The 25,856-nt window shown below is 42.7% G+C and overlaps 1 protein-coding gene across 5 annotated transcripts in view; it reads right to left on the bottom strand.

Annotated features, from left to right (window-relative positions):
* The window catches only part of lrch1 (leucine-rich repeats and calponin homology (CH) domain containing 1), a 99,084-nt gene that overhangs the window by 43,493 nt on the left and 29,735 nt on the right, over positions 1–25,856 (bottom strand). For 4 of the 5 annotated variants that reach the window (XM_034885152.1, XM_034885153.1, XM_034885149.1 and 1 more), the window contains exons 2-9: positions 22,114–22,258; positions 19,265–19,391; positions 14,540–14,645; positions 9,404–9,540; positions 6,620–6,750; positions 3,107–3,194; positions 2,498–2,603; positions 1,079–1,194 (exon numbers count right to left, since the gene is read on the bottom strand). In XM_034885152.1, coding sequence (XP_034741043.1) covers positions 1,079–1,194; positions 2,498–2,603; positions 3,107–3,194; positions 6,620–6,750; positions 9,404–9,540; positions 14,540–14,645; positions 19,265–19,391; positions 22,114–22,258 — 956 coding nt within the window. The remainder of the gene's footprint in view (positions 1–1,078; positions 1,195–2,497; positions 2,604–3,106; positions 3,195–6,619; positions 6,751–9,403; positions 9,541–14,539; positions 14,646–19,264; positions 19,392–22,113; positions 22,259–25,856) is intronic. The other variant, XM_034885150.1, reaches the window with a different exon arrangement.

Here is a 25,856-nt window from a genome sequence, read left to right as displayed (position 1 = left end):
CCAAGTATATCTGGCGTAGAAGGAACACTGCATTTCATAAAAAGAACATTATACCAACAGTAAAATATGGTGGTTGTATTGTGATGGTCTGGGGCTGTTTTTCTGCTTCAGGACCTGGAAGACTTGCCGTGATAAAAGGAACTATGAATTCTGCTGTCTACCAAGAGATCCTGAAAGAGAATGTCCGACCATCTGTTCGTGTACTCAAGCTGAAACGAACTTGGGTTCTGCAGCAGGACAATGATCCTAAACACACCAGCAAGTCCACCACCGAATGGCTGAAGAAAAACTAAATGAAGACTTTGGAGTGGCCTAGCCAAAGTCCTGACCTGAATCCTATTGAGATGTTGTGGTATGACCTTAAAATGGTAATTCATGCTCGAAAACCCTCTAATGTAACTGAATTAGGACAATTCTGCAAAGATGAGTGGGCCAAAATTCCTCCAGGACGCTGTAAAAGCCTCATTGCACGTTATCGCAAACGCTTGGTTGCAGTTGTTGCTGCTAAGGGTGGCCCAACCAGTTATTAGGTTTAGGGGGCAATCACTTTTTCACACAGGGCCATGATGGTTTGGATTGTTTTTCACCTTTTAATAATAAACACCTTCATTTATTTACAAATTGCATTTTGTGTTTACTTGTGTTGTCCTTGACTATTGTTTAAATTGGTTTGATGTTCCGAAACACTTAAGTGTGACAAACATGCAAAGGAACAGCAAATGAGGAAGGGGGCAAACACTTTTTCACACCACTGTATGTACTCCTGAAGTTATGCTGCATTCATCTTTAATAACAAACCGACTGGAGAAACAGCATGACGTCTTGACAACATATTGTGAATATTTAACACGATCTTTGACTTTTGGAAAGATGTTGCATTTACTGAATCTTAAAAACAACAACAGTGAAACAGACCTGCGTTATTTCTGTTAAAACTTTTCCATTTGAGCTTTGTTTTCCATTCAGAACACAAGACCAAACCCGAGTTTACCTACAAAACGCAACGTGCAAAATAGATAAAATTTCCTCGATTAAGTTGTTTTTGTAAAGAAGAAGGTGATCCATTGCATAGGCCTACCTTGATGTAGTTGACGAAGCGCGTGCTGAGAGTGGTGTCTCTGTAGCTGAACTGGTCCTTCAGGGCCTCCGTAGGACTCTCCTCAATCAGACGCACTGAGTGCAAGTGTGGGTCTGCTGGAGAGGACCAAATGTATGAAGGTAAATGTGGTGCAAATGTGAGAGCGCGTAGATGCAATGTGAGCACTTGTAGAATATGATTTGAGAGCTTGTAGAAAAAAAATCTTTACTCTTATTTTTTCTGAGCCAACAGGACGGGGGGGACAGCAGGGTTTCTATTGCCAGATGAAGACTTTTGCAGCAACAGATTGTAATCAGTGAGTTGTGGTTGTACTAGAAAAGTGACTCAAGTGAAAAAAAAAAAAAAAGATTGAGTACAGATTTTTTTTTAGAAACCTTCAAATCATATTCTATAAGTGCTCACATCGCATCTATGAGTACAAATTTTTTTTACAAGTTCTCAAATCATATTCTACAAGGGCTCACATTGCATCTACGCGCTTTCACATTCGCACCATATTTACCTTCATACAAACGTCAACTGTGAGTGGCTTTGATAGGTGTTTCTAAACAGGTCACTTTTCATCCTGGAAAGGTGTGTTCTTAATAGATCCCAACCTATATATCTGATATTATTGACCGATATTTGCCATTTCCCGATATATCAGGATCGGCATTTATAATGACCAATGTGAAAATAAAACTTAAAATTCATTAATCAGAATCATTTATGATGACAAAATAATGATTCTGATGAATGAATATTTACAAAAAATAAAAACGGATGGACGTGTGTGTGTGTGTGTGTGTGTCTGTCTGTGTGTGTCTGTGTGTCTGTGTCTCTGTGTGTCTGTGTGTGTGTGTGTGTGTGTAAGAACTAATTGCCCAGACAACCGTGCCTCCACTCTGACCTGATTCAGGCTGATTGAAGTCTATTTAAACGCTGCGTCGGGGGAACTGCTGACTCTTACACTCCCAGTCTCACACACTCGCCCAGTCTTACAACTGTCTAAATCTCACACACTTTCCCAGTCTCACACACTCCAAATATCACACACTCTCCCAGTCTGACACACTCTTACAGTCTCACACACTCACCCAGTCTCAGTTTCCCCGTTTGTGGAACTTAAATAAATGAATTAAATAAAAAAAGAATTTGTCATGTGGTTGCTTTTGAAGTTAAATATTAAATATTACTAAAGCAGTGCTTGTTCAGACTGAGTGTCTAGTGCTGAATATCTGCTATTGGTACCAAGTGTGTATTGTGTGTGTGTGTGTGTGTGTGTGTGTGTGTGTCTGTGTGTGCATTTTTGTGTTTGCGTAATAGTGTGTTTGTGTGTGACTGTGTGCGTATGTGTGTGTGTGTGTGTGTTAGTGTGTCTGTGTGGTAGTGTGAGTGTGTATGCATGCGTGTGTGGACCTGTAAGGGAGCTGATGTGTTCACTCGAGTCGTCCTTACTGAGTCCGTCCTCCTCGCTGATGTGGCTCATCGGGACGTTGAGACTCAGACTGTCTTCATCCGATGGCTGCGACACAAACGCCAGACCGTCACTATGGCAACACACTCTCTGCTCCCAGCACCCGTGCGTGTCGATTTGCTGACATACATCACGATATAACCCAAGCTAAAGATGTTCTATGTCACATACAGTATACCTTTACTTTAGTCTTCACATCCATATTATTGGTGATTATTTACTAAAAGTCTCACAGTGGAAACGTTAATAATTGTCAACCGTACAATATCAACATGGACGTATCTGGTTAAACATTGTAGTGATATTTTTTTTGTCTGTAACGCATAAACACACACACACACACACACACACACACATCTCACAAATACAAACACATACGCAGCTCACACACAAACACATACAAACACACATTAACACACACACACACACACTATCACTCATAAAAACACAGACACTAACACACACTCACACACACCATGCACACACACATGCAAACACAAACACACACATGCACATTCAAACACACACACAAACACACATACACTCCGTACCTCTGTAGCAGACAGTCTCTTGTCTCCATTGTCGCTGCCCACTCCTGAGTCGCTGTCCTGCTTCTTCTGCTGCTCGATGTCCTCCACACTGCAGACACACAAGCTACACAGTTACACACACACACAAACACTGACAAGGTGTATGTGTGTGTGTGTGTGTGTGTGGGGGGGGGGGGGGAATATGGAGCAAGTGAAACAAAGAAAGAGGGAACAAGAGAGAGGGAGAGAGAGAGCATGGTGTCTCTCTAACCCCGCCCCCCCCCCTCCCTCTGGGAGAAGTCTGTCTAGGATTTCTTGATGTTTTCATTGTAACTTGCCGACCGCTTGCGTTATGTTTCTCAATTTTCTGTTTCTCAGAGTGACAAACGAGGAAAACTAAAGACTGGATTTTGATTCATGGTCATGTAAGAGGCCTGAAGTGTATACTTACACAGAGATCAACACACACACGTGTGTGTGTGTGTTGATCTCTGTGTATCCTTGTAAAAAAGGGATAAAACAACGGAAAAGGTGACAAAAATGTCAGGAAAGCAACAACAGTGTTGAGAAAAGAAAAACACATAGTTTTAATTTTAAATTAATACCCAGTAAAACAAAAGTTGCAGGTCAGTGGGGAGACAACACAAGGGTTAAATATACCTATTAAGTTACATTTTATGTTTTTGTTTTTTTCTAGAAACGCCTTGTCTTTTATACACTTTTTTGTGACGTATTAAGTTTATTTATAATTATTGTCTTTTGAAAATGTTGGGTTTCTTTCAAACAAATTTTCCAAAAAAGTAACGTGGATAGTTATTAAATAATCAGTTCACTACTTTCATTGAATTTGGGTGTTTTTGTCAATTTTATAGCAATTGGAGAGAAAACACAATTGGTAAAAGAACTTTAAAAAAACTGTAAAAAAAAAGAAAAGAAAAAAACATCAAAAAAAGTGACAAAAATGGGAAAAAAATGTCAAAGTGACAAAAATGTGAAAAGAAGTCGAAAAGAGTATCAAAAATGTCAAAAAAAAGTGCCAAATGGAAATACATAAAAAAGCTGGGTAAAAACCCACGTGTGTGTGTGTGTGTGTGTGTGTGTGTGTGTGAGAGAGAGAGAAAGAGAGAGAGAGAAAGAGAGAGAGAGTGAGTGTGTAAGAGTTTGTGTGTGTGTGAGAGAGAGAGAGAGAGTGTGAGTGAGTGAGTGTGTGAGAGTGTGTGTGTGTGTGGGTGATAGAGAGAGAGTGTGAGTGAGTGAGTGTGTGTGAGAGAGTGTGAGTGAGTGAGTGAGTGAGTGTGAGTGAGTAAGTGTGTGAGTGTATGAGAGAGAGAGAGTGTAAGTGAGTGAGAGTGTGTGTGTGTGTGTGTGTGTGAGAGAGAGTGAGTGAGAGAGTATGTGTGTGTGTTAGAGAGAGAGAGAGTGAGTGGGTGAGAGTGTGTGTTTGTGTGAGTGAGTGAGTGTGTGTGTGTGTGTGTGTGAGGGAGAGAGAGAGTTTGAGTAAGTGAGTGAGGAAGTGAGTGAGTAAGTGTGAGTGAGCGTGTGAGTGAGTGAGTGAGTGAGTGTGTGAGTGAGTGAGTGAACGGGTGAGTAAGTGAGTGAGTGTGTGACTATGAGTGAGTGAGCGAGAGTGTGTATGTATGAGGATGTTCATCTCTTAGTTTTCTGGTTCATTGGAGTATTTTTTTGTCACTAGTTGTGTTTCCATCGAATGATAAATCCCATATAGAAACAGTCAAATTTGATGGAATTTAATAAATATCGACTCAAATGAAATACGTTCATCGGATTTTATTTGCTGAATAAATTAAATATTGTATTGCAATCAAGTTTTAGGTCATCTTATGGTTGCAACCCGCAACAAAAAGAAAAGTTTTGGTTCATTTCAACCCAGTATTTCCTCTCAGATGGAAGTGGACGGACGAGGAAACAAGAGACTTTCTGAATTTAAATTATCAGAAACTCATGAAGGAAATGGCTGACATAGGTTAGGACAAGCCTTGGGACGTCCTGCGGAGTCAATGGAAGAGGCTCAAAAAGCAAGAAACGTAAAAAAAAAAAAAAAGTTGCATCTGCATCGTCATGGCGATGTGTTGATAGCTTAGTTGTTTTATTATTACTTGATATGTTGCTATCAGCTGGTACATAAGCACTATTACAACTTCCAATGTTCAAAGTCCAATATTGATGTCCATGTGTTGGTCTTTGTCTAAACGTTCATGTTGTCCTTGGGTCAGATTGACCCGTTTTCCTATATCAATGTTCTTTTTAATTACCCAAAATAACATGATTTATTCCACACAACGCTCTTTAGCAAGTACAAATCTCTACTTTCATTAATTGTGGGGTGTCTTATTCAATTTCTTATTTGAAAAACAAACTGAAGTGCTTTTGAAATAGAAGAATAAGTGGAAGAAGTATTCAGATCGTTCACTTCTGTAAAAAAAAAAGTATTGTCAAGAAACTGTAGTTAAAGTATTAAAAGTGAAGAACTCTCCTCCCGTTGTAGAAAGAGAAAAGGATTCTAACAGCTGTTTAATGACATCATCATCTCAGCTGATATACTGTATGACATCATCAGCAGTGTGCTTAATGACATCATCTCAGCTGGACTTGTAGCCGTTATATTGTTGCTAGGTTACTCTTTATAATTAACATCAGATTATGAACTACATGTTGTTAGTGCCCAGGACTCTTAATGTGGAAAGTAACTAGTAACTAAAGTAACTAGTAACTAAAGCTGTCAGATGAATGTAGCGGGGTAACTAAAGTTACTAATAACTTATGTAACGAGTAACTAAAGCTGTCAGATGAATGTAGTGGAGTAACTAAAGTAACAAGTAACTTATGTAACAAGTAACTAAAGCTGTCAGATGAATGTAACTAAAGTAACAAGTAACTTATGTAACAAGTAACTAAAGCTGTCAGATGAATGTAGTGGAGTAACTAAAGTAACAAGTAACTTATGTAACAAGTAACTAAAGCTGTCAGATGTATGTAGCGGAGTAAAAAGTAGAATATTTCTTTCTGAAAAGTAGCAGAGTAGAAGAAGAAAGTAACATGAAAAGAAAAAAAGTGGGTAAAGTAACTCAACATTTAGACTTGAGTACAGTACTGGAGTAAATGATCTCTCAATCCATTACCTCTTCCTTCATAGCAATCAGCAATCATAACTAATCCATCTTCGTATGTGTGTGTGTGTGTGTAAGTGCGTGTGTCAGTGTGTGTGTTTGTGTGTGTGTGTGTGTATGTGTGCGTTTGAGTGTGTGCGTGCGTGCGTGGATGTGCGTGCATGTATGTGTGTGTGCAAGTGTGAGTGCATGCATGCGTGCGTGTATGTGTGTTTGTGCGTGTGTGTCAGTGTGTTTGTGTGTGTGTGTGTGTGTCAGTATGACCCAGCAGGGAGTGTGAGCACGGATCACTTTCTGCTGACTCATGGAGTATTTGGCGCATCTTTTTGGTTTTACAGTTGATAGTGAAAACAGACAAAGGAGGGGGGGGGGGGGGTTTCAGGGACAAGGAGACACGGCGACTGACCTGCCGGTGATGGGCCGTGATAGGCTGAGCCGCTCCATGACAGGCAGGTACAGAGAGTCGGGCATCTTGTCACTGCGACACGCCTCAATGCTCAGATACTTGAATATGTGAACTTTCCCTTTTAGACAAATCTGGAAAAAAAAGACAAAAAAGGAAGATTACATAACATAACATGTCACTACATTATATTACATTATATAACATAACATAACATTACGTGTCATTTAGCTGACCCTTTCATCCAAAGCGACTTCCAGTTAAGTGCTTACAACTCAAGGACAGCAAGAATTAACCCTCATGTTGGCATTGGGTCCAATTGGACCCATTTTCAAACTTTTTTAATATTAGCAAATATGGGATGTAAAAATAAGCAAAGAAAACGTAAAATATTAATAATAAAACAGGACAGAACAGAAAAGCAACAAAAACAATGACATTAAATCCCATTTTTTCAATGACAAATCGTTAAAAAAAGCTTTGTTTACCATTTCCTAGAGTTTTTTGTCCTTCAGCCTCTGTGTCTCTGATTTTTAAAGGTGCCCTGCCACCCGTTTCTCATGACTTTGTGGTAATGTCTGAGGTTCTAGCATGGACTCTGTAAGTTGGTTACCATGATTACCTTGTTTCAAGCCATTCTAGCGTGGTATAGAAAGCCAGCAGGAAAACTCTCCTCCATTTGGTAGAGTTCTCATTGATATTTAACCAGCTAAGCTGTTTGACTCTGATTGGCTAGCCAGCTAGCCAATGAGAGCCTGGCTATCAGCATCCTTTACCCAGCTCAGGAATATTAATGAGCTCAGGCAGCATGACGTCCGACTGACCAGCTGTCGTAATTGGTCTGATTTCTCTAATTGTTTCTTTTCAGTTTCTAGAGCTTACAGAGGAGGTAGCAGTTTATCTTCACATTCACCACATAACACACACACACACACACACACACGTATACAGTTAGGAAAATAAGTATTTGAACACCCTGCTATTTTGCAAGTTCTCCCACTTAGAAATCATGGAGGGGTCTGAAATTGTCATCGTAGGTGCATGTCCACTGTGAGAGACATAATCTAAAAAAAAAGTAAGTATTTGAACACCTGAGAAAATCAATGTTAATATTTGGTACAGTTGCCTTTTTTGCAATTCCAGAGGTCAAATGTTTTCTATAGTTTTTCACTGCAGAAGGGATTTTGGTCTACTCCTCCACACATATCTTCTTGATCATTCAGGTTTCTGGGCTGTCGCTGAGAAACACAGAGTTTGAGCTCCCTCCAAAGATTCTCTATTGGGTTTAGGTCTGGAGACTGGCTAGGCCACGCCAGAACCTTGATATGCTTCTTACAGAGCCACTCCTTGGTTATCCTGGCTGTGTGCTTCGGGTCATTGTCATGTTGGAAGACCCAGCCTTGACCCATCTTCAATGCTCTAACTGAGGGAAGGAGGTTGTTCCCCAAAATCTCGCAATACATGGCCCCGGTCCTCCTCTCCTTAATACAGTGCAGTCGCTCTGTCCCATGTGCAGAAAAACCCCCCCAAAGCATGATGCTACCACCCCTATGCTTCACAGTAGTGATTGTGTTCTTGGGATGGTACTCATCATTCTTCTTCCTCCAAACACGGTTAGTGCAATTATGACCAAAACGTTATATTTTGGTCTAATCTGACCACATGACTGTCTCCCATGACTCCTCTGGATCATCCAAATGGTCTTTGGCAAACTTAAGACGGGCCTTGATATGTGCTGGTTTAAGCAAGGGAACCTTCCGTGCCATGGATGACTTCAAACCATGACATCTTAATGTATTACCAACAGTAACCTTGGAAACGGTGGTTCCAGTTCTTTTGAGGTCATTGACTAGCTCCTCCCGTGTAGTTCTGGGCTGATTTCTCACCTTTCTTAGGATCATTGAGACCCCACGAGGTGAGATCTTGCATGGAGCCCCAGTCCGAGGGAGATTGACAGTCATGTTTAGCTTCTTCCATTTTCTAATGATTGCTCCAACAGTGGACCTTTTTCAACAAGCTGCTTGGCAATTTCCCCGTAGCCCTTTCCAGCCTTGTGAAGGTGTAACATTTTGTCTCTAGTGTCTTTGGGCAGTTCTTTGGTCTTGGCCATGTTAGTAGTTGGATTCTTACTGATTTTATGGGGTGGACAAGTGTCTTTATGCAGCTAACGACCTCAAACAGGTGCATCTAATTTAGGATAATAAATGGAGTGGAGGTGGACATTTTTAAGGCAGACTAACAGGTCTTTGAGGGTCAGAATTGTAGCTGATAGACAGGTGTTCAAATACTTATTTGCAGCTGTGTCATCCAAATAAATAGTTTTAAAAAATCATACATTGTGATTTCTGGATTTTTTTTTTAGATTATGTCTCTCAAAGTGGACATGCACCTACAATAAAAATTTCAGACCCCTCCATGATTTCTAAGTGGGAGAACTTGCAAAATAGCAGGGTGTTCAAATACTTATTTTCCTCACTGTATGGACATCACAGATTTAAAAAAATGCAAGTAACAATAATAATAAGTTTTGTGTGGCAAGGGCACCTTTAAGTAAAAAGCAGATTATATCGCAAAATAACGCTGATATTACTGAAAGGGTTATGTAGTGTCCAGTATTGCATTCTGTCATATTTTAACGGAAATAGTATTCAATTTGCGTACTATTGGTTTCATACAAAGGTTTTGGAAATACTAAAAAGATTTAATAAAGACTTAATAACATGTTAGTTTGGAATTTTGGACGCAGCCTTTTATGCTGCTGCAAAAGTGCTGTGTGTGTGTTTGTACCTGTGCAGGTGGACTCTGCAGTGGGTTGTTTTCTAACTGGAGGGACTGGAGCTGTTTCATCTTCCTGTAGCACACAGGGATGGTTGACACCTTGTTACAGGAGAAGTCAAACTTCACCAGAGGAAGGCCAACCAGGTCTGCAGGACACACAAAAACACACACACACACACCCACACACACACACACAGAGACATACACACACCCACACACACACACACACACACACACACACACACACACACACACACACACACACAAACGCAAACACAGAGTGACACATACAAACACAGTTTGATTTCATTATCATATTCTTTAATAAGATCATACATTTCTACGTCTATGACGTTCTTTCTGAATAAAGAGGTGGTTGTAGCCTTAATGTTGCTAGTCTAGTATGGCTAGCTTTCCTTCACTATGTTAATAGTCTTTTAGAAAGTAAAATAATAGATGTTTTTTTCATCATGAGGACATTTAGCTTGTATGTGTTCAACATGTACAAGCTAAATGTCTGGGTGGAGTTGAAATCCTGAAAACACACAAACACACACACACACACACACCCTAACGCACGCACGCACACACACACGCAAGCATGCACACTCACTCTTGCACCCACGCACTCACACACACATACTAACACACATGCATAAACGTACACACACAAACGCACAAGCATACACACACATGCATGCAAGCATGCACTGATCACGCATGCACACACGCACTCACTCAAACAAACACTACCCCCCCCCCAACACACACACACACACACACACGCAAACACACACACTCTCACACACACACACGCAGCTCAAACCGGCAACATATTTCCCATAACACAGAACAATGCAAGCGCTGTTATTTTATTGTTAGCAGAAGAGCGTATCACTGTTTCTCCTCGTGTGAACTTTATATTCCTCATTAGAAGTCAAATAAATGGAAATAGACGGCCGAGTCCCTGAGCTGTGATCTACCACCAGCGTTTAACGCCCGGCGAGTTGAAGTCAACACAGACAAACAGAAACAAGACCTAACTGCTAAGAAATTCCTCTGTTGGACTTCTTTTCAGCACCAACAGTCCAAAACCTTCAGAACTGTTTGTTTGGATCAAGTCTGTAAGATTAAACTGAGAGAAAAAGATTGATTGACACAAGAGCCTGGCCGATTTTTGAGGCCGATAACAATACAAATATTTGGTTATTTAAAAATCCGATGTATATATCTTTTTAAGAAGAAACGCGTTCAAAACGTAAAACAGATTTTCCTAATATTAGTTATTTGTAAGTTCTTACTAAAATAATATGATAATAATGTGTTTTATTTTTATAGAACATCAAGTATATATTAAAGTATAAAATTATAAATATATATAAAATACAAACTTAAGATATCAAACTTAAAGTCCTTTGAACAAAAACACATTAAATATCGTTGTAGAGCATCCTCTGGTGGACAGACTATGCAACACCATCACTAACAGGGGTGTTGTTGAGCGTCCTCTGGTGGACAGACTATGCAACGCCATCACTAACAGGGGTGTTGTTGAGCGTCCTCTGGTGGACAGACTATGCAACGCCATCACTAACAGGGGTATTGTTGAGCGTCCTCTGGTGGAGAGACTATGCAACGCCATCACTAACAGGGATGTTGTAGAGGGTACTCTGGTGGACAGACTATGCAACACCCACACTAACAGGGAAGTTGTAGGGCGTCCTCTGGTGGACACACTATGCAACGCCATCACTAACAGGGACGTTGTACACTATCCTCTGGCAGACAGACTACGCAACGCCATCACTAACAGGGACATTTTAGAGCATCCTCTGGTGGACAGACTATGCAACGCCAATGCTCATAACAAGGTTGACCGTCCATTTTCCATTTATAATGACAAATAAATGATTTAAAAAATAAAATTTAATCGGCCATTATAAATGCCGATACCGATAGATCGGGAAATGCCTAATATCGGCCGATAATATCGGGCTGCAGATATATCGGTTGGGCTCTATTGACACAAACTGTATCAGTTTAAGCAAGTTTAGCTATGAAAAGGAAGCATCGATGGCCTTCAGCCTTTCAACCTCACCTATTACAACCCACAACGCATCAAAGGCCAAGACCTGACCCTCATGAACCCCCTTTGCTCTCTCTGATCTACTCTTCTGACAAAACCAAGTTTGTATTTCCATAAGCACAGCTGTTGTGAAAGTTAGTTCTCAACATCTGACATCTGATTATTTTGATTACAGTCAGATGTCAAAGAGGACTCCTCTACATGTCTGGATGCTCTTTGATACTTTTAATCTTGTAGAAAGTCCTCTTCACAAACAGATGTTAGTTGCTTTTGTAAATGCAATCAGCATGGCCGCTTGTACCCTGGATCTCATTCTTTTGGATATGACCCAGCCTTCCAGACAATAGGTGAGGGTAGGAATGAACACTGGCTGGTAGATTGAGAGCTTTGCCTTCTGGCTCAGCTCTCTTTTCATCACAATGGTGCGATAGACTGGATGTAATTCCGCATTCGATTCTCCGAACAATCTCACAGTCCATGGTCCCCTGCCACCCCAAGGTATTTAAACTCCTTCACTTGGGGTAAGGACTCATTCCCTCCCCCAGAAAGCACTCCATCGGTTTCCTGATGAGAACCATGGCCTCAGATTTGGAGGTGCTGATCCTCATCCCAGCAGCTTCACACTCGGCTGCGAACCATTTCAGTGAGTGCGGAAGGTCAAAGGCCGATGACGCCATCAGGACAACATCATCTGCAAAAAGCACAGTTACCCCACAGTGAGGTGAGGTTCCACGTCCCCAGAGCCAGCCTCTGCTGCTCGAGATTGGTCTGTCGAGGCCCCTTACCTTTGCTGCCACCCATGCGGCAGCGCACCTGACCCCATCTGTTCCTCCCACAGGTGGTGGGCCCATGGGATGGAGAGAAGGTTACCACGTAGCTTCTTTGGGCTGTGCCCGGCCGGGCTCCGTGGCAAATCCAGCTGCCAGGCGCTTGCTAACGAGCCCTCAATCTGGGCCTGGCTCCAGACGGGGGCCCTAGGCTTCCTGTGGGCAGGGTCACTTCCTCTCTGCCACGCTTTCACATAGGGGTTTTGAACCATTCTTTGTCTGGCCCCTCACCTGAGACCACTTTGCCATGGGAGACCCTACCAGGAGCACACAGCTCCAAACAACACAGCCCTCAGGTTCATAGGGACACACAAACCTCTCCACCACAATAAGGTGATGGTTCCCGGAGTCCCCTTTATGTGTTCTGTCTAATTATTTTATGTATGTCTTATTAGATCATGTGTATATATACTAAACTTTTTGTTCCTCCTTTTGGCAATTTTTGTGTGTTTTTTCCTGCCCTCTTGCCTAAACTTTAAGCTGTTGTCCATTATTCCGTCCTCTTTCAGTCCCTCTGCTCTGATTTGTCTGGAGACAGAAACTCCTTCTTTTATTAATCAATGAAATGAATCAACTTATCTGAATTGAGCATTGATTTTTTTCTAGAGAGAATTCCAATGCAATTGCTCAGAGGAACCTTTTTCCATCAGGTCTGCAGATCTGAAGATTTGAGTTCCCCCCCCCCCCCCCCGAGCTTGGCCAACCTTTTAAAAACCCATTAAAACCCTCCCGGTGGTCTTATCTCAGAGGCTCTCAGCAGCAGCAGTGAAGTCTGCACGAGTTCAACGGATATTAAATCAGAAACAACATCCCTCCCTTTTTCAGGCTGCCGTCCAGTCTGCTCGCTCCAAAAGCCCCCCCGCAGTTGCTGTGGAAACAAGCCGCCGAGCCAAAGCAGAGCTCATGAAGGAAAGGTCATGATTAACTATTGATTAAAAAAATAAATTATATTTAAATAAAAATGTATCTAAAAAGTTTTTTTTTTGCTAACATGCAAAAACCTCCCTGTCTCTCACATGCTCACACAAGAGATGTCTCTGTGTAACTTTTCCTGCGTGTCTCTACGACGTGTAATGCAAGACAGACAATCACAGTCATTTTTAGATCTTGGTAGAAGCATGCTGCGTGTTATGGCTCACTGACCCTGCTGAGATTTACTCCTCAGGTATTGAAATGTGGGTATTGAACGATGAGGTATATTTGAATACTTCTAAACATATTCTTTGTAGCTCTTATACACATATTCACTAAAAGAACCAAGCAGGCCTTCCCTATCATATCAACAATTATAAGTCCCAAAATGGACTTTTCTCCAGTTGGTCAGGTGATTTTAACAGCCAGTCACGAGCCTGCCTGTCTCCAGCCTCGGCCTATCAGCAGGCCTACAGTCAGACCGGGCGGTGTCCCCGTTCTCTGTGTCACAGACGTTATTTGTGGACTGGAGTTTTTTTTTTTCTCTCCGGTCAAACTGAGGGGGAAGTATATTTTTGGGGACTGGGATGGGTGTGGCGGTGCATACAGAGGACTCTGTGGTCTCATAAGCACATCGCCATCTTTTTTGAAAAGGGATTATTGGCACACTCGGCTTCTCCATAACAACCAATTAAAGTAACAGCAGTGTCTCAGATTGCCTTCTTGCTCTAGGTTTCATCTCTTCACCATGTTTTTACATAGAGAAGTACTTTCTGTTGTATGTACTTAGTGGAAACAAAACGGCTCGGGTGCTGCACTTTAGTCTTATAGTGAGGGAAAATAACAAGAAAATCCAGAAAAACATTTACCTCATTAAAATGCAAATCAATTTATAACATTTTTGATGTGCGTTTTTCTGGATTTTCTTGTTGTTATTCTTTCTCTCACTGTTCAAATAAATCTACCAATTAAATCATATAATCTCTCCACTTAGTCCTGCGTCTTCCCAGAGACCTCCTCCCAGCTGGAAGTACCTCCACCTAGTCTTGGTCCTCCCCGAGGCCTCCTCCCAGCTGGACGTCACTCTATTCCGAGCTCCACACGGGTAACGTCCCTTCTCACCCGATCTCCCACCCCAGGAAACCCATGTCAGCCTCTTGTAACCTGGATCTTTATGATATTATATTATAAAAAGGAGGATCTTGCCTTCCCTTTTCTTGTTTGTAGTCTTCATCACTGCCGCCATCCTTGCCAAAACTGCGTCCCAGGTAAGAGGACACACTCTGTCACACACCCACACACACTAGCACACACACTCACCTTCTGGCAGGACGCAGAGAAGGTTCCTGCGTACATTGAGCTCCCGCAGCGCCTTGAGTCGGCCGATGTGGCGAGGGAGAGCTGTGATCTCGTTACAGCTGATGTCCTGCAGAGAAAACAGCAACACAGCACATGACCACAGTGGCTAAATAATAAAGCTCTGTTGGGTGGTGCGGTCCATGGAAACTAGGGCGGGGAAAAAAATGAAATAAAAATCGATGCAGCAGAAGATTGCGATAACTTCAGTGGCAATACTGTATTGATACACAGGCGCCAAGTATAGATCTTTTATCATATATTTATTTATATATATTAGGGTTGGGCAAGTTACCGCGTTATTATCGCGTTAACTCATTAATTAATTAACGCCGACAATTTTTTTATCGAGTGTTAACGCAGTTTTTATTATATCTTTATTATTGTAAAAGTTTGTTGCTCACAGGCTTTGTAAATGCTGCAAAGTTAAATTTTCTTATCACCGGAGTACCAGTCTGAAATATCACCTTGACAGTTGAAACCAGCAAATCATTCAACGAGACACACGCGAGGCTTCGGCAGGCTACGTTAGATGCAGCGTGGGGGGGGGGGGTGTAGAGATAAACAAAGGCAAGATACGCTAACAAATGCCATAGCGACGTGGATAGCTACAGATTGCAGGCCCATTAGAGGACATCGGTCTGAAAATCGCAACGACAATGGCAGGTATGAGATTCCTTCAAGACACCATCACAAGAAAAATACACAAGTTGTTTGAAAAGGAGAGGACTGCAAAAGCAACCACGCTACAACATGTACGCGCGCGACACTTTATTGAAGTTGCACAGCAGTGGAATGGGTCAAATAAAGTCACGCAGTTAGCCCAGATAGTCTGAATAGATACAAAACCCGATAGCTGCTGTGAGCATTCTGCCTTCTGATCATGTCCCCTGCTTTGCGCACAGTCTCCAGCGTTCTGTCACAGTGTCTATGCTTTACAGCGTGTTGGACAGTGTCCCTCAGTGTCTCTGCTTAACAGCGCGTTTGACAGTGTCCTTGTAAAGTGCAGAAAAGTTGTGGGGCTCTAAACCCAGTCCAGCAAGGCTTCAGAGTTAGAGCAACTACAGAACGACGTAGCCATGAGAAGGAGTCGCTTATGAAACACGTTCCAACAAGATGGAATTTAACTCTGGATTTGGTAAATACATTGTTTAGGTTGAGATGTACACTAAATATTTTATTTAACTGCTACTTCATAAAAACAATGCTGGTAAGTTTTTGCATAACAAATGTTACGGCACTTTTGGTCATATGGCAGAACATAAAAAAAAAGAATTGCACTATATACACTACTTTTGAATTAATTATTTAATTTTGGGATTAATTGCGATTAATCAGGGAAATTATGCAATTAATCGCAATGAAAATTTCTAATCACTGCCCAGCTCTAATATATATATATATACATACACACACACGTGTTGGTTAGTTTGTGCCATTTTGAGGCAATAACTTTGAAGTGAGATGAACAAACAGAGAAATGTTTTTTTTAGATGAAACAGATGTTGACAAAGTTTCCTTTTGGGGACCATCCATCCATTCATCCAACCATCTTCGACCGCTTATCCGGTATCGGGTCGCGGGGACAGCAGCTCCAGTAGAGGACCCCAAACTTCCCTTTCCCGAGCCACATCAACCACCTCCGACTGGGGGATCCCGAGGCGTTCCCAGGCCAGATTGGAGATATAATCTCTCCACCTTGTCCTGGGTCTTACCCGAGGCCTCCTCCCAGCTGGACGTGCCCGGAACACCTTCCTAGGGAGGCTCCCAGGAGGCATCCTTACCAGATGCCCGAACTACCTCAACTGGCTCCTTTCGACGCAAAGGAGCAGCGGCTCTACTCCGAGCTTCTCTCGGATTACTGTGCTTCTCACCCTCTCTCTAAGGGAGACGTCAGCCACCCTCCTGAGGAAACCCATTTCGGCCGCTTGTACCCTGGATCTCGTTTTTTCGGTCATGACCCAGCCTTCATGACCATAGGTGAGGGTAGGAACGAAAATTGCCCGGTAGATCCCTCCCCGCCCCGACTACGCCTCAATATCCTCTCCATAAATATTATAAACAGGATTGGTGACAAAGCGCAGCCCTGGCGGAGGCCAACTCTCACCTGGAACGAGTCCGACTTACTGCCGAGAACCCGGACACAGCTCTCGCTTTGGTCATACAGAGATTTGATGGCCCTAACAAGGGACCCCCTCACCCCATACTCCCGCAGCACCTCTCACAGTTTCTCCCGGGGGACCCGGTCATACGCCTTCTCCAGATCCACAAAACACATGTAGACTGGTTGGGCATACGCCTAGGCTCCCTCCAGGATCCTTGCGAGAGTAAAGATCTGATCAGTTGTTCCACGACCAGGACGGATTCCGCATTGTTCCTCTGCAATCTTAGGTTTGACTATCGGCCGAACCCTCCTTTCCAGCACCTTGGAGTAGACTTTACCAGGGAGGCTGAGAAGTGTGATACCCCTGTAATTGGCACACACCCTCTGGTCCCCCTTTTTGAAGAGGGGAACCACCACCCCAGTCTGCCACTCCTTAGGTACTGTCCCAGACTTCCACGGAATGTTAAAGAGGCGTGTCCAAGACAGGCCCTCCACACCCAGAGCTTTCAGCATTTCTGGATGGATCTCATCAATCCCTGGGGCTTTGCCGCTGTGGAGTTGTTTGACTACCTCAGCGACCTCCAGCAGGGAAATTGACGACAATCCCCCATCATCCTCCAGCTCTGCCTCTACCACAGAGGACGTATCAGCTGGATTTAGGAGTTCGTCAAAGTGCTCCTTCCACCGCTCTATTACCTCCCCAGTTGAGGTCAACAACGTCCCATCCTTACTGTATACAGCTTGGATGAGTCCCCGCTTCCCCCTCCTGAGGTGGCGAACAGTTTTCCAGAAGCACCTTGGTGCTGACCGAAAGTCCTTCTCCATATCTTCTCCGAACTTCTCCCACACCTGCTGCTTTGCCTCGGTCACGGCAGAGGCTGCAGCCCTTTGGCCCGTCGGTACCTTGCAACTGTCTCCCGAGTCCCACGGGATAACATATCCCGGCAGGACTCCTTCAGTTGGACAGCTTCCCTGACCACCGGTGTCCACCGCCATCATTAGGTACGTGTGTCCTGGTTCAGAGCGCGTGTCCCAGTTCAGTACGCGTGTCCTGGTTAGGTTTGGAGCATATATGAAACATATTTTTGTTGTTCTGTACAGTGCTGCAGAACCTGTTTTCACCCTGTGGGTTTAGGTCTCTGTTTAGCTACAGAGTGAGACATCTCACTAGTTTTAGCAACAGAGTTAGACATCTCGCTAGTTTTAGCTACAGAATGAGACATCTTACTTGTTTTAGCGACAGAGTGGGAAATCTCACTTGTTTAATCTCCAGAGTGAGACATCTCACTAGTTTTAGCAACAGAGTGAGACATCTAACTTGTTTTAGCTACAGAGTGAGAAATCGCCCTTTTATGCTATCTTTGTTGGGAGCTGCACATGCTCAGTAGCAAGGTAAGATACATCAGCTAGATAACAATCTCTAACGTTGGTCAGTCCAAGCCAGGATTAGCTGGGAGACTTCTTCTAGACGAGGGCCACTTGTGGAATACCTGCACAATAGGGACAGGAAGTAGTTCTTTTGGACATTAAGGTTAACTAGTGGGTGTTGTAGCAGTGTTTTGCCATTGAGAACGAACTAGCATGCTACGATTAGCCACCTTGTCTATAGTGACGTCGAAAGCCGTGCAGATGTTGAACAGCTCCCCCAGAGACTGAAGACAGAGGACATTTGAAACCGGATCTCACTCAAAACACCATGGATAGTTATTTCCAAGTGTGGATGTGTGTGGACGCACCAGAGAAACAAAATAACCCCCCAATTTCCAGAAAAATTGATTTTTTTTTATATAGGGGCACTTTAAGGGAGAAGTAGGCCGTGCAGTTGCTGAATCTCTGTTTTTTCATAGTCAAAGGTCAGTTTAATAGATTTTCGTCAGATTATGAGAGGAGGTGGAGTGATGAGTGCTGCAGGTCACGTTACGTGTATTTTTGTAAGAGCTACACTGAAGTTGGCTGTTTGATAAATGCCAATTATTTCAATTGTTTTTTTTGTAATATTTAATTCTTTGTATTTTAAAAAGGCACAAACGTTGCTGTAGATGTTGATACACATTCTCCTTTTTTGCCAAATAAATGAACAGCTTGTTGAAATGATCAACATGTCCCCAGATGTCCTCAGAGACAGTCCCAATAATGGGCTTAAAGTCCCATTGAGTTTGTGCATGATTACATGATAGAACTATTATTTAATACTGTATCCTACATTGTGGATAAAGCTGTATATCATATGCTAAGTGTTAAAGATTAAAAGAAAACCGAACTGCACAGAACCAAACCACCCTTATGAAAATGGCATACACTACACACGCACACACACACACACACGTATGCACGCACACACACAAACATAGATCACACATGCACGCACACATAAATCACACTCGTACGCACGCACAAACACACATAAATCACACACACACACCTAAATCACACATGCACACACAAATAAATCTCACACACATAAATCACACATGCACACACATAAATACCACATGCACGCACACACACACACACACACACACACACACACGCACACACGCACACACACACACAAATAAACCCCCCCAAGAGCATGAGGGTGTTACCAGCTCCATGAGGCGGTGCAGCTGTCCGATGGCCTCCGGCAGGCTGACCAGCTTGTTGTTGCTGGCGTTGAGGACTCGGAGAGGTAAACCACACAGGCAGGCCGGCAGAGAGCCCAGCTGGTTCCGACTGCAACACAAACATCACCAAACTCAGGCAGCGTCTGAAAATATGTGACATCAACGCTTTGCCAGATTATCTGTTCTGGGAGATGGATCAATCGTAAACAGGAAGTGAGTCCAGACAAGTTTAACGAAAGCCAGACAGATTATTTTAAGAGGATGGAAGCAGGGCTTAAAGGGAAAAGTGTGTGTGTGTGTGTTTGTGTTTGTGTGAGTACGAGTGTGAGACACTGTGTCTGGGTGTGTGTTCGTGTGTGAGTATGAGTGTGCATGTAAATGTGCTGTATTTATATAGCGCTTTTCCAGTCTTAACAACTGCTCAAAGCGCTTTTACATCTACAGGAAACATTCACCATTCACACACATTCATACACTGCCGTACAAGGTGCCACCTGCTCATCAGATAAACATTCACACACATTCACACTCCGATGCGCATTACCGGGGGCAACTCGGGGTTCAGTGTCTTGCCCAAGGACACTTCGACAATGACTGCAGGGGCGGGGATCGAACCACCAACCTTCCGATTGGCAGGCAACCGCTCTACCAATGAACCACAGCCGCCCACGTATTTGAGTGTGTGTGTGTGTGTGTGTGAGACTGTGTGTTTGTGTGCATGCATGCGTGCATGGTGTGTGAAACCTTTTTTTTGGAAGAGGGGGATCCACAGTGTAATGTTTCAATATGTACTCATTAAAGTTAATTTGACTGGCAAAACAGTTCTTCTTACATTACACAAAAATAAAAGTTACAATTTTTAAGAACTAAAATGTTTTAGATACATTTTGACTTCTTCCAACCATTTATTAAATTAAGTCAATGTAGGTTTTCATACTGCAATAATATCATAGTCCTAAACACACACACAAATGAGCACACACACACGTGTACTGACACAAACACACACACACACACACACACAAGCTTACAGAGAAAATAAAAGAGACTGTGAAACCCCCTCAGACTCAGCTCTGAAAATAACATCCAGGAAATATATAAGTGAGTTATCCAGCAGCTACACGCGCGCACGCACGCAGGCCGGTTTAGCGCTGCGTGCAGAGATGAGCGGTGATGGTCATGGTGATGCGTTGCCATTTTGTTGGACATATGGAGGGATTTTAATGTTTCTTCACATTTTTCACTATCAGGGCTTTTCACTTGTGTGGTCGGGCAAATAATCATACTTGCCTTAAGTTAATTTGTACGATACAATCCCTCCAAAAAAATTGTCAAAAGCACAGAAACATTTTTTGAATAAAAATAAATAAAAAGGTTAAACATTATAGGTGTGTGCTTGAATGTGTATGTATGTGTGTGTGTGCGTCTCTGTCTGTGTGTGTCTGTATGTTTGTGTCTGTGTGTGTGTGTAGAGAGTCCTTTGGTCTACACATTACGCAACGGAAACACGGTTAAAAGTCCATTTTTATCTTAAAAATATTTAATAATCAGAATCATTTATTTGTCATTATAAATGATTCTGATGAATGAATATTGTTTTTTTTAATTGGCCATTGTAAATGCCAATACCGATAGATCGGTAAATGCCTAATTTCGGCCAATAATACCGGTCCAACGAATATAAAAATCGATGATAACTTATCTGAACTTCTTTCATCGAATTGACAGATAGCTGTCCAGAACCGCGTCTATGGCAAAGCCGTGTCATACTTGGGTTGGGAACCAGAAGGTTGCAGGTTCAAGTCCCCGTACAGACCGAAGTATGGTGGTGGACTGGTAGCTGGAGAGATGCCTGTTCACATCCTGGGCACTGCCAAGGTGCTCTTGAGCAAGGCACCAAACCCCAAACTGCTCGGGGCACCTTTACATGGGCAGCATCCCCCCGACATCTCTCCATTAGTTAATGTATAGGTACTGAGCATGCGTGTGTAATTCAAGTCTGTGTGTAATAGATTTCCCATTAAAAGTATTAAGTATAAATTACATTAGAATTCAACTAAGCCGTGTAATAAAGTAGCGCATGTGCTGAGACTAAAAATAACGCATTATTCCTGGAGAGGAAGACAGAGCCTCCTTCCTGTTGTGACAGAACAGGCTGTGTGTGTGTGTGTGTGTGTGTGTGTGTGTGTGTGTGTGTGTGTCACAGCTTGTTTAGTCATGCTAATGAGCCATGCTAGTGAGTGTGTATTGGTGTGCTGATATATATAACTTATTCATAAACTGAGCAGCAGTTTTCAAAAAACGAGTTTTCAAGCTTTTAATTTGGGCTCTTCCAACTTTGACGCACTGTCACTGCGAAGCTAAACAACATGGCATTCTGGCCAATGACGTAATCTTTCAGTTATAATAACACAGTTAATTAAAAAGGTCTGTGTATGTGTGTGTGTGTGTGTCTCAATACGTGTGTACATGCGTTTGTCAGTATATGTGCGAGTACAAGTGTGTATGTGTGTGTGTGTGTGTGTGTGTCAGTATGTGTGTGCATGGTCATTTGTGTGTGTGTGTGTGTGTGTGTGTGTGTGTATGTGTGTGTTTATCAATGTGTGAGACTATGTGTGTGTGTCTGTGTGTGTGTTTGTGTGTGCGTATGAGAATGTGTGTGTGTCTTTGTGTGTGCGTGTGAGACTATGTGTGTGTGTGTGAGTGTGTGTGAGAGAATGTGTGTGTGTGTCTTTATGGTTGTGCGTGTGAGACTGTGTGTGTGTGAGAGAGTATGTGTGTGTGTGTGTGTGTGTGTGTATGTGTGTGTGTGAGTATGTATGTGTGTGTACCTGAGATTGAGGGAGGTGAGTGACTGCATGCCGATGATGCTCTCCGGGATGGTCCTGATGCAGTTGTGATACAGATTTAGTGTCTCCAAGGCAACCAGGTGGCAGATCTCTGAAGGGACGTCGGCCAGTCTGTTCTTTGAGAGGTCTGCACAGAGAACATGAAGTGGAAACAGCTCAAATCAGGGTTCTGTCTAAAGAATTCCTAATTTCTGCTTTTCTAACTCAAACATTAGGTATAATTTCCTAAAAATGAGGTTTATTGACCATAAATTCCCCAAATAACTGTAAAACTAAATTTAATAAGTCAGTGTTATGTAGTGTTGAAAATGTCAAAAAAGTGACATCAAAAGTATTGAAAAAAAGAAGAAGACAACAATAGGGTTTAAGGTGCTCTAAGTCAGGGGTAAGTCAGCTAGCGGATAGTGAGGAGATGTTTTCTTTATGTGACAAAACTTGTAGCCTAAAAAATGCGGGACATTGCTAAGACCAGTTTTAAGATATTAAGTCCTTCAAACAAAAACACAATAACAAAAAAAGTCAAAGAGTTTCCAAAAGGGACATTGTTGAGCGGCCTCTGGTGGACGGACTATGCAACATCGTCACTAACAAGGATGTTGTAGAGCATCCTCTGGTGGACACACTACTACAAATTTTTTGAAAAATCTTCCATTTTAAATGACATACTATGCAACGCCAAAACTTATTACATGGGTGAAGGATTTTTAGTCCGTTTTCATTTTATTTATTAAATATGCATTTATCAGAATAATTCTGATGAAAAAAACCATTCAGCCATTATAAATGCCGATACCAATAGTTTGGAAAATGCCAATAATGTTGGCCCGCCGATATAGCGCTTTTCCCAAGCTCAAAGTCGCTTAACAGAGTAGAGACAGTGCTTAAAAAAAAAAAACTATGGATAGGCAGAACAGAAAAGATGGGTCTTCAGACAGGACTGAAAAATGGGGATGAAATGCGGATCTCATTGGGGAGGGGGGTCCAGATCCTGGGAGCTGCCCTGGAAAAGGCTCTGTCCCCAAAACTGCGGAGCTTTGACTTGGGGACATAGAGGAGAACGGCTGAGGTGGACCTGAGGGACCGTGAAGGTTGGTAGGGGGAGAGGAGGACAGTGAGGTATGACGGGGCAAGGTGGTGGATGGATTTGTAGGTGAGGACCAGGATCTTGTATGTGATCCGGTGAGAGATGGGAAGCCAGTGAAGCTGCTTTAGGACCGGAGTGATGTGGTGCCGGGATGTGGAGCGGGTGATGAGTCGTGCAGCTGAGTTCTGAACCAGTTGGAGCCTTTTGATGGAGGTTGAGCTGATGCCGAGCAGTAGTGAGAAGTAGCCTCCGAGATGCTTACAAGAGACTTCTGTAACGTCTGAAGTAGCCTCTGAGATGCTTACAAGAGACTTCTGTAACGTCTGAAGTAGCCTCTGAGATGCTCACGAGACTTCTGTAACTTCTGAAGTTGCCTCCGAGATGCTAACGAGAGACTTCTGTAACGTCAACTCAGTAAAAACGGACCTACTTAACGAAGTTAAGCATAGATAGCTACAACGTTTTTGAAATTATTTCCATCTTGTTATTGTTTGTAATGAGAAAAATGTATCATTTCATGTATTACACAATTTCACAGTTAAACCGTTTACATCTGAGCATGCAGACTCAAACCTGCATTTGACTCACATTGGGCAGTGACAGTGTTTTGGCAGCGGGGCAGAAGCTGGGATTGGAGATGTCACGTCCTGCTGTCGCTCAGCAACAACAATATGGAAGTCAGGTATCAGCGGCAGCCAAACAAGGCCGAGAAATGTCAGGCCGATTACTGCATTGTTCTCCGAGGGCGGGACTCTTCACATGTTTTGTTAACGGAGCGAGAACACGCCCAGAGCTCGTTTCCTTGGCAACGACAATCACAGAAACACTCGGCCGTCTCCCTACGGATCCCAATCCTGGTAACAGTTCTTTCAAATACAACAAGGTCCCAAGCTGCCAATATGTAATTTTCAATCACTGCACAGGCAGCGTTGCATCGTGGGTCAAACAGTCACAGGAAATGTTATTTAAAACAATGCGGTGGAGAAACACAGAGCTCAGCCAGTCCTGCTTTCATCCTCTAGGCAAACAGCAGCAGTCTGTGTGTGTGTGTGTGTGTGTGTGTGTGTGTGTGTGTGTGTGTGTGTGTGTGTGTGTGTGTGTGTGTCCAACACAGTGCGGTATGAATGTTTTTCATTAGGTTGCTGCAGTGATTATCCTGTTATAATGTCCACTGTGTTATTTTAGAGGTTAAAGAGATGTGAGACAGACAGACACACACACACACACAAACACACACACACACACACACACAGATATAGCCACACACACAGACAGACATAGACACACATAAGCATGCATTAATGCAGGCAGGCGTGCGCACATACACACACACAGAGACAAAGAAGCGCTTTAAGGACACATCGGTACGGTTGCTTGTGAATGTGTGTCTACATATGATGTGACACTAGTGATGATACAGGCCTGAGGTCATGTGATTGCTACGCAGTTCTGCGTATTGACGTTTTACGTTGTGGATTGTTGGGAGAGCAAAAAGACAACGTGTGAACAACAAACACTTGTAAAGCAACAACCAGTCAGGCTGAGTGCAGGAATGTAGAGGGCAGAGCAGCTGAGACACAGGAATGCTTCCTGCCTACTTGTTAACACACAGCTCTGTCATCTGGGAGGAAGGGAGGAAGGAAGTTAAAGAGGATGGGAGGAAAAAATAAGGATAAAGTTCACATTAAAATAACCAGTTTAAGTTAAGTCACTTTTAATATCATGATTGTTAGAAACAAGAATAGAGTTCACACTCTGAAGTTCAAACTGTTCAGGGCGTCATTAACGCCGTCGAAAAGGTGAGAAAAAGACGAGACGTGCCGAGATCTGACTGGCTTACCACCTCACCCAACGACTTCCTGTTGTAAAAACCCAAATTAAGAATGAAAGTTTCACTTCGGCAGCTTAGAAGAACATGTCTTCTCATTACAGTCGAAAGAATATATAATAGGATTTATTTGCATTAAATAAGGTATTCCAAAGTGTTCCTCTACCTATTCTGGCTTTTGTGTAGAGCTGCAGAGATGAGTCCATTACTTGTCAATAGAGCCCGACCGATATTATCGGCCGATATTAGACATTTCCTGATCTATCGGTATAGGCATTTACAGTGGTGTGAAAAAGTGTTTGCCCCCTTCCTCATTTCCTGTTCCTTTGCATGTTTGTCACACTTAAGTGTTTCGGAACATCAAACCAATTTAAACAATAGTCAAGGACAACACAAGTGAACACAAAATGCATTTGTAAATGAAGGTGTTTATTATTAAAGGTGATTTAATAATTTTTAATAGTTTTTTTAATAGTTTATTATTAAAAAAATCCTAACCATCATGGCCCTGTGTGAAAAAGTGATTGTCCCCCTTGTTAAAACATACTGTAACTGTGGTTGTCCACACCTGAGTTCAATTTCTCTAGCCACACCCAGGCCTGATTATTGCCACACCTGTTCACAATCAAGGCATCACTTAAATAGGAGCTGCTTGACACAGTAAGGTCCACCAGAAGATCCTTAAAAGCTACACATCATGCCGAGACCCAAAGTAATTTAGGAACAATTGAGAATGAAAGTAATTGAGATCTATCAGTCTGGAAAGGGTTATAAAGCCATTTCCAAAGCTTTGGGAATCCAGCAAACCACAGT

Source organism: Etheostoma cragini, chromosome 11 (genome assembly GCF_013103735.1).
Source record: "Etheostoma cragini isolate CJK2018 chromosome 11, CSU_Ecrag_1.0, whole genome shotgun sequence".
Lineage (NCBI taxonomy): Eukaryota > Metazoa > Chordata > Actinopteri > Perciformes > Percidae > Etheostoma > Etheostoma cragini.
The sequence above is the reverse complement of the archived record's forward strand: the minus strand, read 5'-3'. Positions and strand labels throughout refer to the sequence as shown.